Here is an 18824-nt window from a genome sequence, read left to right on the forward strand (position 1 = left end):
TTTTGATTCAGTTTTTGCATCAAAAGTCAGACCCTGTGAATGGCTTTTCCTGTCTTGTGTATATTTTGGTTGCAGGTTTTTGATGGTGGGTTCAGTTGGTTTTTGCTCAATGGTGATGCTATGAACCGATTTAACAGATTCTTTCCCAGGTTTTGAGTTTTTACTGGATTGACCATCGTTGGGTGTTAGATTTTGGGGGGATGGATCCGTTGGGCTGGGATCAGGTTTTTGATTTTGTTCAGTTTTACTGGTTTTAACATGGTGAACAGATCCTCCCTTGGGTTTTGAGTTTTTATTCAAAATTGGAGTTTCTTCTGATTCTGGTTGTCGGTGAGACATGGTTTTTGCTAGTTGGCCAGTTGCTAATTGCTCTGACATATTAGTCTGGTTCTGACCAGATTTGGAAGGTTCAGTTGAGCTGGTCTCAGGTTTTGAATTTTGCGGAATTTCACTGGTTTTAACAGGATGAACAGATCTGTCCTTTGGTTTAAAGTTTTTTGTCAATATTGGCGTTTCTTCTGATTCCAGTTGGTCGTGAGTTTTTGCTACCTGGTCCGTTGCCACCTGTTGGGAATTCTTAGGACTGTTTTGATCCATTTTTGGTTTTAGGTTTTGGAGGGAGGGATCTGTTGGGTGGGGATCCGGTTTTTGATCTGGTCCCATTTGACCTCTTTGGACTTGAGAGTTTTCATCCAACGTTGGAGTTTTTTCTGATTCTGGTTGTGCATCAGTTGTAGGTCTTGCTTGGAGATCCGTCACCCCCCAGTGGGAATGACTGTCTAGACTATGTTTGGGTTTTAGGTCTCTGAGCAAGGGATCAGTTTCTCCCTGAATGGGTAAGATTGTACTTTCACCATCAGATTTCAATTTGTTCTCTGTGGTGTTTTTGCCTTGAGATTTGGTTTTACCGTCTGGGTTTTGGTCTTGCTGAGGATTTGATTCCGTCCAAGCTGTTTGGGTTTTCATCGAATTGGTGAATGGCAAATGACGGGGAGAAAAATCTGAGAAGGGAGGGGACGGGGTAGATGACGTGATGTCATGGGTTTGGTCCAAGTGGAAAAACAACTCTGGTCCTCGAGTGGAGATCCACGTAGTGGACGGGCTGATGGAAACAAAGTCTGTCCCTGGAATTCCCCCCCGGGATGCCGATTCTCCATCACTGTCCCTCTGCACATCGTCCTGCTCCCTCTCCTCCCTTTGTCCACCCGTCTTCCCACTTTCGTCTTTTTTCCTCTGCCCGTTTTTGTCCACCGGGAGCCTGCTGTCCCCATCCTGCTTTCCCATTTCCTCTCCCCCGTCCACCCATGGATCGTCCCCCTTACCTCCCGTCTTCACCCGTGTCTCTTTTGTCTTCCCGTCCATTTCAACCAGTCCTCCCTTCATTCGAATGTCTCCGTTTAACTCCTCTGACATTCCATTTTTTCCCGCCATGTCCTCTTTACGACCCGCTTTTTCACCACACTCGGTCTTCTCCCGACGGCCCCCCACCCGTAAATCCGCCGTCCCATCATACCTGCTCTCCGGATAACGTCTCCCGCCGTCTTGGCACGTCCTCCTCAGCCACTCTACGTCCTCCTTCAGCGTTTCCAAGTCTTTCAAGAGTCCGTCTAGTTCCCGGAAAGGTTCTGGCAGGTGTAGTGTCAATGGGGGCAGGGTCAGGAGGTAGGGGCAACCAGCCTGGCCCGGTCTGCACGGACCCCCGGGCTGCAGAGTGGCTGTGCAAGGAGCCGAACCCCCCCGGGAGAGACGGACGGAGGCTAAAAAGGTCGCCAAGGTGAAGAGTATTGTCGACTTCATCTCGAGTGAGAGGAGAAGAGGCGGGTGGGGTTTAATACCCGGGACCATCTCGGTCCGTCAGGGAGGAGGCGGCCAGGTGGGCGGGAGAAGATGAGGTCAGGATGGGGAGGGGGGTGGGGGGCTTCATATTGGAGCTTTGGAGACGTCCATGGCAGAAATAGAGGCACGCACTTGGTGATTTTTGGACGGAGATAGATGTCCAATTGCGTTTAAGTGGGTGGAGAATGAGTTTATTCCATGGGGGAGGGGGGGAGGGGGTCTGATCTTGTGTTGGGTTGTGACAACTAGACCTCATGTGGGCCGGACAAGTTTGTTTTGGTATAAAATAGTTGACTAGTTGAATAGAAGTACGCGTCCAATCTGGTTTGAGTGGAAGGGGCGAATAATAGTGCTTTTTTTAAATGTCTCATCACATTTTTTTATGAAATGCTTTATGCTCACTAGGTTTGCAGGGGGTGCTGGAGCCTATCCCAGCTGACTTTGGGTCAAAGGCGGGGGACACCCTGAATTGGTGGCCAGCCAATCGCCGTGATCGGACGTTTGGTCGCTATTGTTTTGGTCGCCAGTCAAATGTACTTAGATATTAAACTCTCTCTCTCTCTCTCTTAGATATTAAATTCTCTATCATAAATATAATTTTGAGAGCTGCTTTCAACAGTAAACTCTCTGTCACCATTTTACCGCCCACCAAAAGATCGGCGACCAATCATCCGAGGAGACAAAGGACATCCAATAATAGCTAGAGGCAATTTAGAGTGTCCAATCAGCTTAGCATGCATATTTTTGTAATGTGGGAGGAAACCAGAGTACCCAGAGAAAACCCAATTAGGCCCTGGGACAACATGCCAACTCCACACAGGTGTACCGACCTGGATTTGAACCCAGAACCTCAGACTTGCGAGGCCAACAAACTAACCACTCACCAAATTTACACCCCAAAAACCTTTAAATTCAATTAGCCATTTTATCTCAATCCACTGTTTATATTTCCCTTCAGTTTCCACCTAAACCCGCACACTTCCCACACACTGACAGCCCAAACGTTTCCCATTGGCCACGGTTTAAAAAAAGACAGCTGAGACACATCTCCCGGCGTCGTCATGGCAACCAACTCTCGGAAAAACAATTGAAAAGTTGACCCCATGCAGGCTTTAAGCGTTTAAACCCCCGTCGAGGCTCATCTGTTCTCAAAAAGTACGCATCTTTACTCACCTCCCGCATATTTTCGGCATAAGATCATAAGTTCTACAAGTAAAAATGAATGAAAACAAGTGTGTCGCAATGCTAGCTAGCTAGCTAGCTAGCTTAGCACGAATGGAAAAACACATTCATATCCTGGATTAGCTGGAACAACTGCAAGGTTTTACGAGCTCATTTTGGCCGTTTTTTGTCCACGTTTTGGGCCAATGGCTGGAGAAGTTTTTTTTTTTTTATTGGGGAGGATGAAATCCCCCTTTAAAAAAACTAAACATCACTAAGATAGTGGTTAAAACAGATCGTTGCTAGGCGGAGGCTAGCAAAGCACTGGATAATACTTTGATAAACATTGAAAAGAGTAAGACTAAGTAAAGCTTAGAGAGGCGCTCTTATCTAATCGCCACATTAGTGACATTTGAGTTAAATTGCATTAAATCGCAGCGGTGTCAAATCGGTGGTCCGCGGGCCGAATCTGGTCCGCCGCCTCATTTTGAGCGGTCCGAAAAAGTAAATTGTGACTTTCTGCTTTATCATCAAATTCAAATGAAGATTAGAGATGTAGAAGGACTGTTTACACTTTTTAAAATAAATAATTGCATTTTTTAAAATCCTAAATAGTATTTTTTCATTTTTTTGGGTTGGAAATGCATTTTTAAAAATGTGTTTTAGATCAATTTGATTCAGAATAAATAATATTATGTATAAGTAATAATAATAAATAATGACATAGTGGATGTCCCCCACCTCAGCTGGGATAGGCTCCAGCACCCCCGTGCGAGCCTAATGCGTATAAAGTAATCTGAAATCAGTGGTTAGCACGGGGGCCTCGTAGCTTTGGGGTCCTGGGTTCAAATCCAGGTCGGTCCACCTGTGTAGAGTTTGCATGTTATTCCTCGGGCCCGTGTGGGTTTTCTCTGGGTACTCCGATTTCCTCCCACATTCCAAAGACTTCGTTTTGACGGCAAGATGGCGAATGAACAAATGTGACTACGGAAAGGAAACAAAGATGTCAAAATAAAAGCATAAACATGTTTATGTACGTACAGAATAAACAAAGTCCCTCCCGGGCCCTGTTTCAGGCCACGGGCCTTATTTTCGACACCCCTGCCATAAGATAAGAGGATGCATTTGTTAAGTAAAAAGAGCGGAATGCAAACACACTTCATTGCTTGGACAAAATGTGTGTGAGAGATGTGTTTACATTTTGAGACACGCTATCTTGCGCGACTTGGTCCGTCATAGTTTATTATTTTTTTGGTTCTGCTGTGCTCCGTCTTGTGAAAAATGAGGATATTTTGCTAGTCCTGGTGTTGTTTGTTTGATTTTGTAGTGAGGACATGAGGGATTCTTGGATATTGACGTACACTCCATGTGTGTGTTTATGGGGCTTTCCTGTTAGGTCACTCTTTTGGACCAATGGCAGGGCTTACAAATGGTCGGCAGCAAAACAACAGGGAGAGGCTGTTTAGCTGACAAAATGATAGATAAATCTTCGGTCATATTCACAGTTGCTTAGCCTCACGGGGGTGCCAGAGCCTATCCCTGTTCACTACGGGTACCAGGTGGGGGGACACCCTGATTGAGTGGGCAGCCAATCGCAGGGCATGAGGAGATTAAGGACAACCAGGTCAACAGGGGTTAGGGTTAGGGTTTGGGATCGATCCCTTGACCCCAGGACTGCGAGCCCGACGAGCATTTCAGACCTATATTGTTACTAGAATCATTTATTTTGAAGGCGGGATCATTTATTTTGAAGGCCTATTTGTAAGCCTGGCCATGATGTGAGCATTAAGTGCAATTGGCAAATATGATATCATATAAATACTGTGGAATCAAGTGTGAGAAAAGGATGGCAGTTGATCTTAATGGCTTCTCTGTGGGCTTTTGTCCATTTATGGACAGCGTCTTGTCGTCCCGGTCGGAGCCCGCTGGTCAAGACTGTTTTGAATTTCCCCCCAGTGAGCCGCCTGTTGTAAACACAGTTGTCTTTTTCGCCCAAACATCTGAGCGTGGCTGGAGTTTCCAGACTGGCGGGCTACTTCATCTCCATCCAAGTCGTATTGTTGAAAAAAAAAAACATTACAAAATGTCCTCTGTCACACTCTTTCATCCACTTGACGCTTGACGATAGCAGACATTCTTTCACCGTGTGTCAAGATGACTTTTAAAATGGTCACTTGAAAACAACTGGATTTGTCCTGACACATCTGGGATGAATTGGGACGCAGACTAGAAAAAAATAAGGTTGATTAGGTTGTTGTTGGCTAACCTGAATACCTGTAATTCAATATATTTCCACAATTAACCCTTTATAATCATGTATTTGACTCTTGGACATTGATTGTCGTCAATGGCAGGCGATAAGGTATATTCTATGGATCAAAGAAATATTTTTTTAGTGAAATAATATGGTTTTGTTTTAATAATTTTGATTTTTTTGGTAAATATCCTGATAAGTCTTTACACAGTGAACAAATTGACATGAAAAGAGACATTACAGTGCACATAAGCATGAAATTAATACAAAATATATACGTATAAGATGGTTGTAGTATATATACAGCATATGCAAAAGTAATAGTAAAATAATAATATATAAAAAAGCAACTTTGGAGTCATGTACCAATTTTTATTTTACTACACTGCCCCCTAGCGGTTGTATTAGAACTTGCATGTTTTTTTAACTTTAAAATAAAGGCAGACAAAAATAACGATACACTTGCATGACTTAAAATAAATTAAAATACATATAAAATGACCTTAAAATAATGATACAAAGACAGGCGTTATTTTTTTAACACTTTCTGATTGAGTTATAATTAAGGACTTGCTTTTTTATTATCTTAAGATAATTAAAATATTTTTTTATTCATGGGAATAATTATTGATAAAATAAAATGAAGCACTAATTGCAAAAAAATGAGTGGCATTTCTAGATTCAACCAAAAAAAAAGGAACATTTGTAGTCAACATCCCGAAAACGTGCCAGGGGAAAACTTCCGCGTTGCACTTCCGCATCCATACGTGCCTACGTCAGATTATAGGCCCCGCCTCCGTGGGCTCTGACGCACCAGTTACGTCTGGCCGTAAAAAATAGAAACTTCCAAGATGGCCGAGTCCGTGGACTCCATGCATTTCGCAGCGAACAGCCAAACAAATTCCCCCCAAGCGCTGCTAGCTAAACGGCCTCCGGAGAGCCGACCGCAGTCTTCCAACGACATTCACCCGCCACCCTTAAAGCGAGTCCGCGTGGAGGAGAAACGACCCAAACACCGGAAAGTCAACGGAGAGCTGTGCGTAGGGGAAAAACACAACGGGAAAGCGAGTTGCGGGAGCCCAGCGAAATGGAGTTTCGGCCCGGCCAAGGCGAGCCACTCTACCGCGGCGCTAGTACCGGGAGTAACGACTCCTACTCCGACTCCCGCTCGGAAAATCTTCAAAATAAGCAACTTTCTGGCTTCACCGTCCAAAGAGAAACGGGCTAAGGAGAAACGGCACCGGGAGAAAAGCGGCGAAGCGCAGCGTATTTCGGCCCCGTCCGTGGAGAAAGTCAACCCCGCTAGCTGCCATACAAAGACCGAGAACAGCGATGTCAAGACGCCGCAAAGAGGTACGACCAACCCCCGTAGTATCCACAAACCTTCCCCTTTAAATTTTAAAAGAAAACAAATAACCCAAACAAACCCAAAAACACTACCACATAAACCAGACTATTTTCGCAGGCCACCGTATGCGTTTTATGGGCGCATCAGGCCTGAATATTGCACGCATGTGGAGGAGTCTCTTCCACGTGGAAATGTTTATCCTTTTATCACTTGTATTATAAGCGTCACCTTGATTTTCTTTTTAGATCACAACAACAAGGAGAAAGAGCGGGATAGCAAGAAGGAAAAGAGTAGTAAAGAGTGGAAAAACCACAAACTGCCTCCAGAACGTGATATTTCTAAGGAAAATGGGGATGTTGGATTTCCTCCTCAGAAAGGTAAGCAGGAAAATGATTCAATTTAACGCGTTTATTGTCATTTTACATGTTTATTCCAATCTATAGCTTCACTATAAAGTATACAAATGTAGTAATCCCTCGAATATCGTCGTTAAAGTAGACCAAACATGGCCGCAATAATCGAAAAGTAGGGTCACCCCTATTATCATTAATAATATTGTAGTTAAAGGAAGTTCGCCATGCATAATATTCATATTTTTTCCCGAATTTCTGCCGTTGAGCGTCCCAATGTTGATATTTTCTCCCAAATTTCTCGCGGCGCCAGGCCTGACATTCACGGTAGCGTTTTATTCTTGACTTTGATTTGTAGCGGCATAAATACTTTGATTTTGACATTTGATAATGTATCTCGTTCTCATTTTTTAAATCTAACTCACATCTATCATGCTCTTGAAATAAATCTGAATCAAATTGTAGTCAACCTTATCAAATTGGAAAATGTCACGTTTTAACCAATCAAATGGCCCGGTTTTATTACTTCTTTTTTTTTTTAAATGCAGTTGCGCTTGAGTTTGTTTATGCATGGTTAAAAGTGACATAAAAAAATGCTTGTTGCCATATAAATAAATAAAAGATTGCAACTTGGGATGTGACATAAAATGGCTGTCACATAATTTAAAATTTGAATCGAATGCTTTTATTGTCATTATTAGTATAATGAGATTTAAAGCTTCCACCACTTTGTTAAAAAATAACAACAAACAGACAAATAATAAGTAAATAAGAAACAAATAAATAAGTAGTTCAAGTGAAATCAACAGTCAATTAAAAAATGTTTTTCTGACATCACCTCTAACGATGAGCTAACTCAGGCTAGCTCAGACATGGGCAAACTACGGCTCGAGAGCCACATCCGGCCCGCCGACGTTGTCCAAATAATGTATTTTTCCCCCCAAGATGGCGCCGTCACGCGGAAGCCAGTGGCAGTAGCTCTGTCCACTCTTATTTGTTTTTCGTGTTTTACAGCCCCTCTATCTTTTTTTAAATGACATTTTAATATTTCTTAATACATTCCTTTTTACTTGACTTTGTACTTTATACTTTTGACTTTAAGAGTGATGAGTATGTTAAAACTTTAGTCCTTTTTTTCTGTTTATGTTTCATATGTACTGTTAACGGATGCACTTTTTTAAATGTATCCTATCTTGTGATGACCCCGCCCATCTGTCACATTTTTAAAGTCAATATGGCCCCCGGGCCCAAAACTTTGCCCACCCCTGGGCTAGCTAGTCCATCCACGTCGATGCCACTGAAACATAATCATTTATTTTTCTTCTTAACAATTTCAATCATGCTCATTTTTCCCCTCTTTTCTACCATACCAGAACCCAAGGAGAAACCCAAAGCCCTCTCCCAAGAGGACCTATTGTTGAAGAAGCTAAAAAAGAAGAAGAAAAAGAAGCACAAAGATGGCGAACGAGCCAAAGAACGCCACAACCGCCCCAAAACATACCACCGCTCTTGCCAGACCGCCCACTCGGCCGTCTCCCTCGGACTGGCCGACTTCCTCACCCGGATTAACGGCAACAGCGGCGCCGTCGGCCATCACGGAGCACGCCGCCAGGACCCTCCTCCTCCCGCCGCCGTGGTCGGGGACAAAACTGGTTGCGGCTCGCCGCCTCCCGGCCCGGCGGCTCCGCCCACTCCGTCCACACCACCTGGACTGGAGTTTGGTCACCTGATCAATGTGGAGATTCAAGCCAATGGCGGCGCCTCGGTGGCACGTGCCTATAGTGAGCAGCTCTCGGGTCTCTCTCCGGCTCAAATGCAGCGTTTCGCCCAGGAGTTTGTTACGTTGTCGTTTAGCGAGGACGAGGCACAAGCGGCACGTTTCGTCATGGGGATCATACACGGGGCGGCGTCCTATCTGCCGGATTTTTTGGATTATTTCTCCTATAAATTCCCGAACGCCCCCGTTAAGATGGAGGTGCTGGGGAAGAAGGATATCGAGACTACCACCATGGTCAACTTCCACACTCAGGTAAGTCATGAGAGTGACGCTGTCGCTTTAAGAAGGGGGAGGGGTTTGAAGGAAGAATAGTCAGGAAATAGGGCAAATTTTTAAATTTATGTTGTTTTAAGCTTTTGTTTTTTTTTATTTAAAAGGAAAAAAAAGAGTATATATTGTATTTGGAAAAATGTTTATTTACAGTGAAAAATAAAAGATCATTTTAGATATATTAAGATATATTTTTAATCAGAATAAAAAAACAGGATCAAAAGTCCAAAATAGTCAGTTTGTTATAGATTTAAAACAGATATTAAAAAAATGCTTTTTGAACTAAAAACAAATAAAATTTAGGATGAAAAATCATTAAAGAGTAAAACATTTTTAAACACAGCATTTCTACAATGGGTCTAAGATCAGTCTCATTATTTTTGATTTGGTCAAAATATCAAGGATTACTGTCACTGCCAGCCCTCCCACTCAAACCGGATTAGACACCAACAGCATACAACAAGTTAACAATTGATCCAGCATATGTCAAGGCTTTTATACAGATCATGCAAATTAAGGAAAAAATAATTACTTATCAATATATAGTCAATAATAATGACTATCTAGAAAACAACTCCTTAACCAATTGAAAAAAAATACAGTAATCCCTCAAATATCACGGCTTCACTACATTGCTGATTTTTTTTTCTGGGAATTTTTTTTCAACTAAAAAAAATGAACTTCATAAAAATGTGAAAAATCGACGATGAAACTTACTACTGGGTCACAAAAAAAATATATAATAGGGGTATTCCTACTTTTTGTTTTTTCATTTATCGCAACCATGTCTGGTCTACATTAACCGCGTATTATTCCAATATGGAGAATCTCATGTTTGATTATCATCGTGTTTTCCCACCAATAAGACGTTCTCCCATTGACAACATCCAACCGAGAATGTAAATGACACCTCAGCATTTTCTTCCCCATATTACCAAGCGTCTAATTATATCGGCGGCGAAAACGCGGGTGCTCGACGCGACGGCACTTAAATTATATCCCGGTCATAAAATGTGCCTCCTTCCCGTGCCGCGAAACGCTACGAGGGATCCATTTAGGTCACACTAACCTAAAATTATTCCATTCCGGGGGCCCCTCTCCGCCACCACCAGCGTTTGCCAAGGTCTCCTTGGTGGAGTTGTGTAATCAGATTACTTACTCCCTCCCCTCGGCGCGCCCACACGGGCGGCACGCGCCGACTCGCCCCCCGGTGCTTCGTTATTAGCATAAATTCTCAGATCCGTTTTTTTTGGGGGAAAATCTTTGGCCGCCCTCTATGGCCTGTAGTAAGCCTTTTTTAGAGAAAAGATGAGACCTGGATTGGGTTTTGACTGGGAGGGTTGGCAGCAGAGGAGTTATCAATTATTTAAACGATGGGTAATTGAGTTCTAGATAGTTAAAACAGTTTTTTGTTTTTTTAAAGGGTTTTTTTATGGATAATTTTGTGTTTTTGAGCTATTGTTTTCTGCTTTTATGTGGGTAGGAATGGGCAAAAATGATGACATCACAATGTTAGCATGATTGTTATTTCAGATTGGTTTTTAGATCAATTTGCGGATATTTTTTTATAAATGGATTAAAAGAACTGGATTAAAATCCCTGAATATTCATTTTTTATACATATAAAACAATGTTTATTTTCGCTTTTTTTAAATTTTATTTTTAGATATTACAGAAAACTAAATATTTTTATATTTTTTATATTTTACAAAATTATTTTTGAACTAAAAACACAGAAAGAATTGATTAAAAAATGACAATTATTAATTTAAAAGGGGGAAAATCAGGAAATATAATATAGATCTATACTCTTCATTTTAATTTGATCCTAAAAACAGAAAATCGGCACTCATCATTTACTTTCCCGGGCCACACAAAATGATGTGGCGGGCCAGATTTGGCCCCCGGGCCGCCACTTGGACACATGGCAATTTAACATTTTTCATAAAAGTTATTTATCGTTATAAATAGTTCATTTTTGTCCCATGTCAAATGTCATTTTAATCAAATATATGTCACTATGTCAAACAAACAAATCAAAACATTCCAAATATGCATGTATCGATAGTTTTAATATGATATAAAAGTACTTTTTTGTTGAGTGTCGTCACTCATTGTCTTCGTCCCACGCCTTAGGTCAAGCGGACGTACTCCCAGGGGACGTACCGGGCCGGCGCCATGCGGCAAGTCAGCCTGGTGGGCGCCGTGGACGAAGAGGTCGGTGACTACTTCCCCGAGTTCATCCAAATGTTGGAGGATTCGCCATTTTTGGAGGTAATCTTTGTCATTGTCGGCTTTGGAAAAGAACTTTTTGAAAAATGGGTTTTCATTCATGGCATTATGACCATTTTCCTTCCACAGCGTACTCTACCCTGGGGAACTTTCTCCAGCCTGCGGCTCCAGAGCCCCACGGACAGCGACGACGGCCCCATCATGTGGGTCCGACCCGGGGAGCAGATGATCCCCATGGCTGACATGCCCAAGTCACCCTTCAAAAGAAAAAGGTCACTTTCCCTTTAAATATAGAACTTTACAAAATACATATACCGTATTTTCACGACTATAAAGCGCACTTAAAAGTCTCACATTTTCTCCAAAATAGACGGTGCGCCTTATAATCCAGTGCGCCTTATATATGGAAAAAAACAGAAAACCAACACTGTCGGATATTAAAAAAACACAAACGTCTGAACTGAAACAATACTGTTAAATATGCAGATCAGCCATCTTAGTTTACAATATCTTCCATCATATAGCTCCTCCCCCACTGCAAGATTTGATACAAAAAAAAATCCAAAACCTCAACAATGGCTGGCTCTAGAGGTGACTGTAAAGTAGTGAGTGCTTCATACATGGAAGTCAATAGCAATTACCGTATTTTCACGACTATAAGGCGCACTTACAAATCTTAAATTTTCTCCAAAATAGACAGTGCGCCTTATAATCCAGTGCGCCTTATATATGGAAAAAATGTCATCCACTGAGGGTGCGCCTTATAGTTGTGAAAATACAGTATATGAAAAGCCTCCTTTGAGGGTAAAAAAAAGTGGAAAAACAGGACATAGAAAGCATGAAAAATACAGTACTCCCTCAAATATTAACTTTTGTGGTTTCACGACATGTTTTTTTTATTTTTATTTTTTTAATTAATTAAATGTGTTTAACCATGGCAGGTCCACCAACGAAATCAAGAACTTGCAGTACCTCCCCCGAGCCAGCGAGCCCCGCGAGATGCTGTTCGAAGATCGCACCCGGGCCCACGCCGACCACATCGGCCAAGGCTTCGAGAGGCAAACCACGGCCGCCGTGGGGGTGCTGAAGGCCGTCCGATGTGGCGAAGAGTGAGTCCCCAAATCAACAAATATTGTTTGAAGTTAGCATTTTAGCATTTGGAATGTGACGGCACAATTGGAGTGTTTTTTTTGTTGGATTGTCTTGCAGGAGCGACACCCCCGCGCGCATCACTAAAGATGTGGTGTGCTTCCACGCCGCCGATTTCCCAGATGTGGTGATGAGGTTGCAGCTGGACCTTCACGAGCCGCCGCTGTCTCAGGTGCCCGAATAAGTCCAATCTTTTTTGTGGTGGTAGCTTTGCTGAATACTTGTGTTATACGATCGCTAGGTAGAGCTGTAGTAGTGGTTAGGGCTAGTGGTATATCTACACTAGATCATAGGTGTCAAAGTGGTGGCCCGGGGGCCAAATCTGGTCTGCCGCATCATTTTTTGTGGCCCGGGAAAGTCAATCATGAGTGCTGACTTGATGTTTTAGGATCAAATTAAAATGAAGAGTATAGATGTATATTACATTTCCTGATTTTTTCCCCTTTTTAAATCAATAATTGTCATTTTTTAATCCATTTTTTTCTGTGATTTCGGTTCAAAAATCATGCTGCAAAACGTAAAAAAATATAAAAAAGCCAAAATAAACATTGTTTTAGATCTATAAAAAGTATAGATGTATTTTAAATTCTCCTATTTCCTCTTTTTAAATCAATAATTGTAATTTTTAATCATTTTTTTCCTGTTTTTAGTTCAAAAATCATTTTGTAAACTCTTAAAATATATTAAGAAAAAGCTAAAATAAACATTGTTTTAGATCTATAAAAAAATGGAATATTCAGGGCTTTTAATCCATTAATGAAAAAAAAAAATTCTAATTATAATATCTAAAATGGTCCAGCCCAAATGACGTCGAGTTGACGTTAATGCGGCCCGCAAACCAACCCGAGTCTGACACCCTTGCACTAGATTGACCTGTATACGAATGCCCTTTAGTTGCGCCTTATAGTGCGGAAAATACGCCAGTCAAAAATGTCGAAATGAGTTGAAACGTGTTCCGAGCGGGAAGTTGACAGAATCTTTTTTCTTTCTCTTCCTCGACGCACCGGCTTCTGGTCGCAGTGCGTGCAGTGGATCGACGACGCCAAGCTGAACCAACTGCGTCGCGAGGGCATCCGCTACGCCCGCATCCAGCTCTACCACGACGACATCTACTTCATCCCACGGGGCGTCATCCACCAGTTCAAGACGGTGTCGGCCGTCTGCAGCTTGGCCTGGCACGTCCGACTCAAGCAGTACCACCAGAACGACTCCGAGGAAGACGAGCGGCGGGAGGCGGAGCAAGAGGAAGAGGAGGATGAAGAGGTAGAGGAGGAAGAAAAGGAGGAGGAAGTGAGGCACGTGCCAGGAGACGTCCGACTTCCCGTCAAGGAGGAGGAGCTTGAGGAGAAGGTGGTCAAACTAGTGGAGGAGCTCCTGTGTAAAGAAAAGGCACTCAAAAAGGAGGAGGAGCTCAAAAAGGAGGCGGAGCCAGAGCAGGAGAGATGCCGGAGTCAAGTCCAGGACGAGATGGGAATTGTCAAGAAGGAAAAAGTCCGACGGGAGGATGACGGGAGCAAAGAGAGGAGTAAAGAGGCCAGAGTTCGAGACCACCATCATCATCATCACCATCATCATGGCGGCCATGACAGGGAAAGGACTAAAGAGGAGAAGGAACGCAGTAAAGAGGCCAGAGAAAGGACTAAAGACGACAAGGACAGGAAAGACAAGAGTAAAGAGGGTGAAAGGAAGCATAGGGTCAAAGATAAGATCAAGTTGGAGGCGGTGCCGACAACTTTGGCTCCGCCTCCGGTCCCGCCTCCCAGGAAGAAGGAAAGGGAGCATGGTACGCCGGCCCTCTCGCCCGATGGACACAAGGTGTGGCAGGCTAAGAAGGAGAAAAGTGGGCAACGGGTGGAGGCGGAGCTTAAGGCTGTCCGTCATGTTAAAAAGGAGGAGCCTAAAAAGGCACCCAGGACGCTTATTACTTTCGATTTGTTCAAACCGGCAGAGGCTCGACGAGCCGTGGCGCTCTCCTTCCAGAGTTCGAAAGCTGGCATAGGGGGCGTGGCTGTGGGCGTGGCTGCCAGTGATGGGCGGACGCTAGGGGCTCCCTTCCAAGGGATGAAAAAAGTCAAAAGTGAGCGATCCCAAACGCAGCCAAGGGCGCCGTCGCTTAAAACGCAACGTAAAGATCTTCTGCTGTGAAGGAAAAAATGTCTTCTTGGGGGGGTGTGGCGACCAATCCATGGCTCAATTTGTCTTGTCATTTCAACTGGATGCACTCCCAACATTTGCATACGGAGGAAGAATGTCGTTTGTTTTTTTTTTAGGTCAGAAAATGTCCTCATTCAGTGCCTAGTTTGTTTTGTTTTGTTTGGGTAGGACCAATACACAAATTATGAATTCATAATAATGAGCTTTTGTGGAATTTTGTTCCAAAATTGGGGTTTTGGAAGAATTTGGGGGGACGGCACTTGGTCAAAATGAGCGTTGGTTTTAAGTCGGGACTTCCACAGGGTATCAAAGGCCAAATTAAGATGGGGAAAAATGGGATGACGACATTAAAGTTGTATAAATAAGATAAATATTACATCAAAGTATGCTACATTAGGACATGGCAATATTGCCTATATGGACTGCTTTTTTAATTGTTTTTGTTATTTCTCAATCTCGTAATGTTACAATTTTTTCACATAATATTACACTTAATTTTGGTAATTTTATTATTTTCTTTTCATAATTTTAGGATTTTTTTCATAATAATATGATTTTTTTTCTCTCCTTCATTTCCAACTTTATTCCGATTTTTACTCTTGTCTTCATTCTGGTTATTTTATAACTTCTAATTGTCGTCGTCCTATTTTTTTTTTATCTATTTTTTTTGGTCAACCCAAATATTCTGTGATTATGTAAATGATACTGTATGTACCAAAAACTGTACAGCATAAATAGATGTTATTAGCACCCAAGTGAGGAAATGTATACAGAAATGGCATATATTTTTTTCTAAGACGAGTTTTATTTTCCATAGAACTTATTTATATCATTTAAATGTCTTTGTTTTTATTTGAAGACAACATATGTGGATAATGAGGTTGTTTTTTTTTTTTTTTTTTGAGTCCCGATTTTTTTTTTGGTTGAATTTTTTAAAAAGTGTAAATACATTTTATTTGCTAAGAAAAGAATTGGTAGTGTGATTTATACTCTGATTTGGAACCTCAATAAATGGTTCAAAAATAGGGATTTTTGCTCTTTCATACTTTTGGGTCATTTTTTTAGGATTTATATTGCATATTGTTTACCTATAAATTGTCTATGTTTTAATTTTTTTCGTCATTTAGACGGAAAATGTAAAAAAAATCAATCTTTGTAGTAAGTTGCCTCTTTGTTTTATAGTTTTATTTAACATTTTCCCATCAAATATTAATTAAACTAAATAAATTGCCCTTTTTTAACTTAAAAAATACATGAGCTGGACTCAATTGACCTAAAAATGAACAAAAAAAATATATTTTTGATTATTTTTAGGTCAATTGAGTCCAGCTCATGTATTAAACTAAATAAATTGCCCTTTTTTTTTAACTTAAAACAACACAAGAGCTGGACTCAATTGACCTAAAAATGATCAAAAATCAATTTTTTTGATCATTATTAAGTCAATTGAGTCCTCATATATTTTTTTAATTAAAAAGGGCAATTTATTTAGTTTAATTAAAAAAAAAAAAACACTATTTCCCACACAATTGTAAAACAAACAAACTGTAAATATCTACTTTTCCACTTTTTGATGACCTGTCCTGTTCAAAAAGTTCAAAATTGTCCCCCCACCTGTCATTGGCTCATCTCCGGCGTTCAATCCCTATCCGAGCGGAAGACTCTGCGTCCCAGCTCCAACAGGGACCCCCCCAGGAGGACCCAAAGGGGAACGCAGACCACACTGAGCCAGGCATCCATTAGCTCCTCCAGCCGGGAACACAGACATAGGCAAAATGTGGCCTTCAGGGCCACGGCCGCCAGGCAGGACAAACGTCGAGCCACGGCGGCGGCGGCTGCAGGACCCCGCCGTCCCCCCGCCTCGGCCTCGGCCCGGCAACGGGCGGCCAGCTTGACCAGCAACAGCAGAACCAGCGCGGCGTCCATGGTCCAAACGGGGAGGAAGATAACAAACCAGTTCCAATGCACCATTCCCTCTAGCTTGAGGACCAGCATGATGAGGAAAATCAAGCTGAAGATCCATGAGAGGAAGACCCGCTGAACCAGGGACATCTTCATGGACGGCGGGAGTGCCTGAAGGTCAATGTCAGCTCATTGGCGGCCTCTGGTGGACCTCCACGGGAACTACAGATGAGAGGAATGGAAATATGGTCAAAACAACTCAGAAACTGCTAACAGGATATTTATGATTTTTTTTCATTTCCTGGTAGGGGTGTGCCATCAGGGCCTTCACTGCTGGCCTAAGAAATATCTGTATTTTGTCCATGCATACTTTTTTAATTAATTAAATAATTCCAAATTGTCTGTTAGCTTCCTTTCATTGCTTTCCCTCCTGGTTGCAATGATTATCATATTTTTCCTTTAGTTGTTTCTATATACTTGAAGTCAAGACCTTCCAATAATGACAGAAGAAAGTGTCGTCGATTCGTGGCATAGAGCTTAACTCACTTGACTCCCATGTGGGAGACCAGGGATTCGATTCCCGGTCGGGAAACATTTTCACTTAATCGTTTCTGTGTACTTGAAGTCAAGACACTCAAATGATTACTAAGGAAAGTGTAGCCACTTGGTGGGGCAGAGGTTAGATGACTGGACTCCCGCCTGGGAGACCTGGGTTTGATTCCCGCTTGGGACACTTTTTCACTTAGTTGTTTCTGTGTACTTGAAGTCAAGACACTCAAATGATTACAAAGAAAGGTGTAAGCCAATTGGTGGCGCAGAGGTTAGTTCACTGGACTCCCTTGTGGGAGACCTGGGTTCGATTCCCGCTGCTGTCGTTTGGCTGAAAATACTTGGAAAGAAGAATTGGTCAATGGAATAAGAAGAAGGAAAAAAAAAAGAAAAACTTTTTAATTTATATGAAACACTTAGTCATACTTTTCAGCAAAAGGTTATATTCCGAACTGCCTTCGGCAGTTCGGAAGACACTTAATGGACCTGTATGTGCGAAAGGCGTTCTCGGGTCGGCCTTCGGCCGACCCTCGACCGCTTGCTTGGTCAGTGAACCGCCGACACCGGGAAGCGAACTCACGTTCTCTCCGTGCAAAGGCGAGTGTGCAACCCACTACACCAACTCGTGCCCCACTTATACATGGGTGTTGAAACGTTTTATCCAAGGAAATGGGGTGAAACACTTAGTGATTTTTTTACTCAAAATGCTTCATCTACCACTGAATACTTATACTTATACATTAAACACTTAGGCAATTGTACTTATTCTTTTACCTGAACAATTGTGGGAAAATCTTTGCTGGCACTGGGAATTGAACCAGGGACCAAAGAGTTGGCAAACTGATGACTTATCCACTGGGCCACCAACCTATAAGAGAAAGCAGTAGTACTTATAGTTTTATCCAAAGAAATGGGGTGAAACACTTAGTCATTTTTTTTGACAAAATGCTTCATCCACCACTGAATACTTATTCAGTTAGACACTTAAGCAGTAGTACTTGTTCTTTTAACTGAATAATATTGGGAAAATCTTTGCATGCACTGGGATTTGAACCCAGGACCACAGAGGTGGTAGACTGATGACTTAACCACTGGGCCACCACCCTGTGAGAGTAGGCAGTAGTACTTGTACTTTTAGTTTTTCCTCAGACATAACTTGAAATTGTAATTTTTTCAAGTTTTTTTTGCTTTTGCAGCCAAGTTTCAAAAGAAAGAAAAAAAATACACTTATTTTGACGAGAAAAACGTTCTATAAATTATTTTTTTTATAAAATTGCACCTAAAAAGTGAAAACTTTTTTCTGCGCTCAATAAGGATTATTTCAGCACTGATGTGGCTAAACACCACCCCTAGTGGTCATTTTAAGACAAGCATTTCAACTAACGAGATAACAAACACATTCTTCCCTATAGCAACATCGTACTTCATGTATTTCATAATTCGAGTCAAATAATTCTACTTTTAGTTTCTGGTTTCTTTTACCGACCAAAAAAGTCGCTTTAAATTGGATTCGTTGATAAAAACAACATTTGTTAACCCAGTTTTACTGTAACTTGTAGCAGAAGTTTAGCACAAAGACAAAAACATTGATGAAAACGTCTTACCAAGCACAGGAGGAGCTCCAGCACCCCCGAGCCAATGTTAGGCCAAAATTAACCCTCTGTTGTTCGTTTGTGGGGAATAACTTGTCAAGTTATTAAGAGACTTTGTTTGTAGCTTCGAGATTCTTCCGGAAAAGACCGACTTCCGGCAACTAGACAGGAAATGACGTTGTCACAGTTTAAATAAAAACTATTAATATTTTTTCATTTATATTATTTTCTAACGAAAAATAGCTTGTTT

At 41.9% G+C, this 18824-nt stretch overlaps 2 protein-coding genes across 4 annotated transcripts; one reads left to right on the forward strand and one right to left on the reverse strand.

The window, feature by feature from the left end:
• Positions 1-6014: 6014 nt before the first annotated feature.
• On the forward strand, positions 6015-15556 carry LOC144192136 (lysine-specific demethylase RSBN1L-like). Its single transcript, XM_077711192.1, has 8 exons — positions 6015-6604; positions 6845-6976; positions 8323-8978; positions 11133-11270; positions 11358-11500; positions 12170-12337; positions 12438-12549; positions 13398-15556. The coding sequence occupies exons 1-8, from the start codon at positions 6103-6105 to the stop codon at positions 14520-14522; spliced, it is 2976 nt and encodes a 991-aa protein (XP_077567318.1). The 5' UTR covers positions 6015-6102; the 3' UTR covers positions 14523-15556.
• On the reverse strand, positions 11143-18733 carry LOC144192137 (transmembrane protein 60-like). Of its 3 annotated transcripts, XM_077711195.1 has the most exons (4): positions 18587-18725; positions 17757-17850; positions 16146-16655; positions 11143-11485 (listed from the first exon to the last, which is right to left on the reverse strand). In XM_077711195.1, exon 3 carries the CDS (start codon positions 16587-16589, stop codon positions 16170-16172), a length of 420 nt encoding a protein of 139 aa, XP_077567321.1. In that variant the 5' UTR covers positions 16590-16655; positions 17757-17850; positions 18587-18725; the 3' UTR covers positions 11143-11485; positions 16146-16169. The 3 variants fall into 3 exon arrangements, with proteins under 3 accessions (XP_077567321.1, XP_077567320.1, XP_077567322.1); XM_077711194.1 differs by lacking the exon at positions 11143-11485 and having other exon boundaries at positions 15985-16655; XM_077711196.1 differs by lacking the exons at positions 11143-11485; positions 17757-17850 and having other exon boundaries at positions 15985-16655; positions 18587-18733.
• Between the last annotated feature and the right edge of the window lie 91 nt (positions 18734-18824).

Source organism: Stigmatopora nigra, unplaced genomic scaffold (assembly GCF_051989575.1).
Source record: "Stigmatopora nigra isolate UIUO_SnigA unplaced genomic scaffold, RoL_Snig_1.1 HiC_scaffold_25, whole genome shotgun sequence".
In the NCBI taxonomy this organism is placed as follows: Eukaryota; Metazoa; Chordata; class Actinopteri; order Syngnathiformes; family Syngnathidae; genus Stigmatopora; species Stigmatopora nigra.